General features: G+C 43.3%; 1 protein-coding gene across 1 annotated transcript in view; it reads right to left on the reverse strand.

Moving 5' to 3' along the window:
* Window positions 1–7,500, reverse strand: part of si:ch1073-184j22.1 (erythroferrone) — an 18,736-nt gene that overhangs the window by 2,666 nt on the left and 8,570 nt on the right. The window contains exons 5-6 of the mRNA XM_051953880.1: window positions 6,609–6,720; window positions 1,338–1,419 (exon numbers count right to left, since the gene is read on the reverse strand). Coding sequence (XP_051809840.1) covers window positions 1,338–1,419; window positions 6,609–6,720 — 194 coding nt within the window. The remainder of the gene's footprint in view (window positions 1–1,337; window positions 1,420–6,608; window positions 6,721–7,500) is intronic.

Below are 7,500 nucleotides of genomic sequence, written 5' to 3' on the forward strand. Positions count from 1 at the left end.
TCACATCACAACAACGTAACAAGACAACACAACATCACAACAAGACAACACAACAACACAACATAAAGACAACACAACAACACATAACAACACATCACAACAACACAACAAGACAACACAACAAGAAAACAACACATCACAACAACACAAGACAACACATCACAACACAATAACACAAAAACAAAAGACAACACAACAACACAACAAGACAACACAACATCACAACAACACAACATCACAACAAGACAACACAACAACACAACAAGACAACACAACATCACAACAACACATCACAACAACACAACAACACAACAAGAAACAACAACACATCACAACACAAGACAACACAACAAGACAACACAACAGGACAACATCACAATAACACAACACATCACAACAACACATCACAATAACACAACAAGACAACACAACATTACATCACAACAACGTAACAAGACAACACAAAAACACAACATAAGACAACACAACAAGACATCACGACAACACAACAACACAACAAGACAACACAACAACAACACAACACAACCTCACAACACAAGACAATACAACAACACATCACAACAAGACAACACAACACCACAACAACACGACAAGACAACAAGACAACACAACAGGACAGCATCACAATAACACAACACATCACAACAACACAACATCACAACAACACAAGACAACACAACATCACATCACAACAATGTCACAAGACAACACAACATCACAACAAGACAACACAACAACACATCACAACAATGTCACAAGACAACACAACATCACAACAAGACAACACAACAACACATCACAACAACACAACAAGACAACACAACGTCACAACAACACAACATCACAACAAGACAACACAACAACACATCACAACAATGTCACAAGACAACACAACATCACAACAAGACAACACAACAACACATCACAACATCACAACAAGACAACACAACGTCACATCAAAACAACACAACAAGACAACACAACGTCACATCAAAACAACACAACACAACGTCACAACAAAACAACACAACAAGACAACACAACATCACAACACAACAAGACAAAACAACAGGAGTCTTTAGATGTGGATCAGAGTTGATCATGTGAACAATAAATATCTTTTTTTTCAAAAATCTTTGTATCTGATATAATCTGGGTAGAGAAACATCTGGACGTCATTCTATTCTGTTTTTATTGATGTTTTACTCAACGTTTCAGCTTGACTGGAGCAGAGTTTGTGATGTAAAAGGTTTAAAATGACAGTAAAGATCCTCTGATGCTGAGTAAATTAATGAATCCAGATGAGTTCTACTCACAGGTTGCTCTGGCAGAGAGACTCAATGCAGATGGCTGCCCTCACACTGTCTCTGAGACGCACCTGGACCCGGTCTGCAGACTCTGGGACACAGCAGAACACAGGTAGAACATCAACCACTGGTAGAACATCAACCACAGGTAGAACACAGGTTGTGAAGTCAAAGGCTCTGCCGAGCATCTCCAAGCACACCAACTGGTGGATGTAAAACACACTCCAGGCCTGAAGGGGCAACATCATCAGCAAAGGAGTGGAACCAAAAAATGACAACCAGTGCTTCCACAGGGACACAATTTACCTGGGCACCGTCTCATCCGGCATGCTATAAAATGTTTGGAGATCAGTTCAGTCAGTCTGCCTTTGATCATGGTCATCAGATGAACTAAGACACAGCTGCTGTTTGGACCGTGAGGATGCAACTGGTAGGACAAATTAGGAGAACTTGAAATGTTTGTTTATTTTTTTGTATAAAGAAATTGAAGTTTAATTTAACGAATTTGGTTCACACTCGAAAATTAAGTTGAAACTCAATTTAAATTCATTTAGTGAAAGTGTAAATTTAATTTCTTTCGTTGAAGAACACATGATGTCAGAAAATACTAATGTGTCTTGTTTTTTATTCATTCATATTGAAGGCTATCAACCTTTCATTCCACCTTTGAATCAAAATCAACAATAAAACAAAGGAAAGAAAGAAGACGAAGTTGTTCCTCTGTGACCCTCATGGCCAAACAGGCTTTTTTCAAGTTTGAGCAAAGCTGTGTCAAAAGACACCCAGAACTTGACACAGGTAGAACATCAACCACGGGTAGAACATCAACCACAGGAAGAACATCAACCACAGGTAGAATACAGGTAGAACATCAACCACAGGTAGAACATCAACCACAGGAAGAACATCAACCACAGGTAGAACATCAGCCACGGGTAGAACATCAACCACAGGTAGAACATCAACCACAGGTCGAACATCAACCACAGGTAGAACATCAACCACAGGTAGAACATCAACCACGGGTAGAACATCAACCACAGGAAGAACATCAACCACGGGTAGAACATCAACCACGGGTAGAACACAGGTAGAACATCAACCACAGGAAGAACATCAACCACGGGTAGAACATCAACCACAGGAAGAACATCAACCACGGGTAGAACATCAACCACTGGAAGAACATCAACCACAGGTAGAACATCAACCACAGGAAGAACATCAACCACAGGTAGAACATCAACCACAGGTAGAACACAGGTAGAACATCAACCACGGGTAGAACATCAACCACAGGTAGAACATCAACCACGGGTAGAACATCAACCACAGGAAGAACATCAACCACGGGTAGAACATCAACCACAGGTAGAACATCAACCACAGGAAGAACATCAACCACGGGTAGAACATCAACCACGGGTAGAACATCAACCACGGGTAGAACATCAACCACGGGTAGAACATCAACCACAGGTAGAACATCAACCACAGGAAGAACATCAACCACGGGTAGAACATCAACCACTGGAAGAACATCAACCACAGGTAGAACATCAACCACAGGAAGAACATCAACCACAGGTAGAACATCAACCACGGGTTGAACATCAACCACAGGAAGAACATCAACCACAGGTAGAACATCAACCACAGGTAGAACATCAACCACAGGTAGAACATCAACCACAGGTAGAACATCAACCACAGGAAGAACATCAACCACAGGAAGAACATCAACCACAGGTAGAACATCAACCACAGGAAGAACATCAACCACGGGTAGAACATCAACCACGGGTAGAACATCAACCACAGGTAGAACATCAACCACAGGAAGAACATCAACCACGGGTAGAACATCAACCACGGGTTGAACATCAACCACAGGAAGAACATCAACCACGGGTTGAACATCAACCACAGGAAGAACATCAACCACGGGTTGAACATCAACCACAGGAAGAACATCAACCACAGGTAGAACATCAACCACGGGTTGAACATCAACCACAGGAAGAACATCAACCACGGGTAGAACATCAACCACTGGAAGAACATCAACCACAGGTAGAACATCAACCACAGGTAGAACATCAACCACAGGAAGAACATCAACCACTGGAAGAACATCAACCACAGGTAGAACATCAACCACGGGTAGAACATGAACCACAGGAAGAACATGAACCACAGGAAGAACATCAACCACAGGTAGAACATCAACCACGGGTAGAACACAGGAAGAACATCAACCACAGGTAGAACATCAACCACAGGAAGAACATCAACCACAGGTAGAACATCAACCACGGGTAGAACATCAACCACAGGAAGAACATCAACCACAGGTAGAACATCAACCACAGGTAGAACACAGGTAGAACATCAACCACGGGTAGAACATCAACCACGGGTAGAACATCAACCACAGGAAGAACATCAATCACAGGTAGAACATCAACCACGGGTAGAACACAGGTAGAACATCAACCACAGGTAGAACATCAACCACAGGAAGAACATCAACCACGGGTAGAACATCAACCACAGGAAGAACATCAACCACGGGTAGAACATCAACCACGGGTAGAACATCAACCACAGGAAGAACATCAACCACGGGTAGAACATCAACCACTGGAAGAACATCAACCACAGGTAGAACATCAACCACGGGTAGAACATCAACCACAGGAAGAACATCAACCACAGGTAGAACATCAACCACAGGTAGAACACAGGTAGAACATCAACCACGGGTAGAACATGAACCACAGGAAGAACATGAACCACAGGAAGAACATCAACCACAGGTAGAACATCAACCACGGGTAGAACACAGGAAGAACATCAACCACAGGTAGAACATCAACCACAGGTAGAACATCAACCACAGGTAGAACATCAGCCACGGGTAGAACATCAACCACAGGTAGAACATCAACCACAGGTCGAACATCAACCACAGGAAGAACATCAACCACAGGTCGAACACAGGTAGAACATCAACCACAGGTAGAACATCAACCACAGGTAGAACACAGCAGAACACAGGTAGAACATCAACCACAGGTAGAACATCAACCACAGGTAGAACATCAACCACAGGTAGAACATCAACCACGGGTAGAACACAGGTAGAACATCAACCACAGGTAGAACATCAACCACAGGAAGAACATCAACCACAGGTAGAACATCAACCACAGGTAGAACACAGGTAGAACATCAACCACGGGTAGAACATCAACCACAGGTAGAACATCAACCACGGGTAGAACATCAACCACAGGAAGAACATCAACCACGGGTAGAACATCAACCACAGGTAGAACATCAACCACAGGAAGAACATCAACCACGGGTAGAACATCAACCACGGGTAGAACATCAACCACGGGTAGAACATCAACCACGGGTAGAACATCAACCACAGGTAGAACATCAACCACAGGAAGAACATCAACCACGGGTAGAACATCAACCACTGGAAGAACATCAACCACAGGTAGAACATCAACCACAGGAAGAACATCAACCACAGGTAGAACATCAACCACGGGTTGAACATCAACCACAGGAAGAACATCAACCACAGGTAGAACATCAACCACAGGTAGAACATCAACCACAGGTAGAACATCAACCACAGGTAGAACATCAACCACAGGAAGAACATCAACCACAGGAAGAACATCAACCACAGGTAGAACATCAACCACAGGAAGAACATCAACCACGGGTAGAACATCAACCACGGGTAGAACATCAACCACAGGTAGAACATCAACCACAGGAAGAACATCAACCACGGGTAGAACATCAACCACGGGTTGAACATCAACCACAGGAAGAACATCAACCACGGGTTGAACATCAACCACAGGAAGAACATCAACCACGGGTTGAACATCAACCACAGGAAGAACATCAACCACAGGTAGAACATCAACCACGGGTTGAACATCAACCACAGGAAGAACATCAACCACGGGTAGAACATCAACCACTGGAAGAACATCAACCACAGGTAGAACATCAACCACAGGTAGAACATCAACCACAGGAAGAACATCAACCACTGGAAGAACATCAACCACAGGTAGAACATCAACCACGGGTAGAACATGAACCACAGGAAGAACATGAACCACAGGAAGAACATCAACCACAGGTAGAACATCAACCACGGGTAGAACACAGGAAGAACATCAACCACAGGTAGAACATCAACCACAGGAAGAACATCAACCACAGGTAGAACATCAACCACGGGTAGAACATCAACCACAGGAAGAACATCAACCACAGGTAGAACATCAACCACAGGTAGAACACAGGTAGAACATCAACCACGGGTAGAACATCAACCACGGGTAGAACATCAACCACAGGAAGAACATCAATCACAGGTAGAACATCAACCACGGGTAGAACACAGGTAGAACATCAACCACAGGTAGAACATCAACCACAGGAAGAACATCAACCACGGGTAGAACATCAACCACAGGAAGAACATCAACCACGGGTAGAACATCAACCACGGGTAGAACATCAACCACAGGAAGAACATCAACCACGGGTAGAACATCAACCACTGGAAGAACATCAACCACAGGTAGAACATCAACCACGGGTAGAACATCAACCACAGGAAGAACATCAACCACAGGTAGAACATCAACCACAGGTAGAACACAGGTAGAACATCAACCACGGGTAGAACATGAACCACAGGAAGAACATGAACCACAGGAAGAACATCAACCACAGGTAGAACATCAACCACGGGTAGAACACAGGAAGAACATCAACCACAGGTAGAACATCAACCACAGGTAGAACATCAACCACAGGTAGAACATCAGCCACGGGTAGAACATCAACCACAGGTAGAACATCAACCACAGGTCGAACATCAACCACAGGAAGAACATCAACCACAGGTCGAACACAGGTAGAACATCAACCACAGGTAGAACATCAACCACAGGTAGAACACAGCAGAACACAGGTAGAACATCAACCACAGGTAGAACATCAACCACAGGTAGAACATCAACCACAGGTAGAACATCAACCACGGGTAGAACACAGGTAGAACATCAACCACAGGTAGAACATCAACCACAGGAAGAACATCAACCACAGGTAGAACACAGCAGAACACAGGTAGAACATCAACCACAGGTAGAACATCAACCACGGGTAGAGCACGTAATCACAGGCAGCACTTGAACCTGCTGATCCAGGTGAGTGTCTGACAGGTACCTATAAGGAGGCTGGAGGTCAGCTGGTAGAAACCCGACACCGGAGCACTGTAGCGGCCGCTGCTGGCGTTGAAGCTGAGACCTCTCTGGAGGGTCAGCTCTGAGTCTGAGGGCTGTGGAGGTCAGAGACACAGGTTCTAATACAGGTTCTACTACAGGTTATAAAACATGTACTACTACAGGTTCTACTACAGGTACTTATAGATGTACTTCAGGTATATGTAGACATACTACAGGTATTTATATAGATATACTACAGGTATCCACACTACCAGTCTTTAGACTGGGCACACTGTCTTCTCATTTACTGTATTTCTTTACTTCATAACTATTTCCATGTAGATTCTCACTGAAGGCATCAAACTATGAACATCTGGAATTATGCAGGAAACCAAAAAGAGTGGTTCCTGCTTTGAACACTCTTGGCATTCACTAGATGAGCTTCATAAGGTAGAACCTGAATTGATTCCACCTCACAGATGTGCCTTGTTAATTTGGTTAATTTGTGGAAGTTCTTTCCTTCTTAATGGGGTCCAAGATTTTCACTAAAATATCATAGTTAAGTGTGTCGTCCAAAATATCACCAGAACGTCATAGTTGAGCATGTCGTCCTAAATATCATTAAAAAGTCATAGTTTCGTATGTCATCCAAAATATAACTAAAACATATTAGTTTAATATGTCATCCAAAATGTGACAAAAACATCATAGTTTAGTATGTTGTCCAAAATGTCACAAAAATATCATAGTTTATTATGTCATACAACAAACTAGATAGAGGTGTTCGTGTAGCTCAATGGGTTGAGCAAAGGACTCCTAAACAAGACTGTGTTGGAATTGTGGGATCGATTCCAGCTCATGGCCTCTGTACTGCAGGCCTTTGAGTTCCTCTT

Source organism: Acanthochromis polyacanthus, chromosome 9 (genome assembly GCF_021347895.1).
Source record: "Acanthochromis polyacanthus isolate Apoly-LR-REF ecotype Palm Island chromosome 9, KAUST_Apoly_ChrSc, whole genome shotgun sequence".
Taxonomy (NCBI): domain Eukaryota; kingdom Metazoa; phylum Chordata; class Actinopteri; family Pomacentridae; genus Acanthochromis; species Acanthochromis polyacanthus.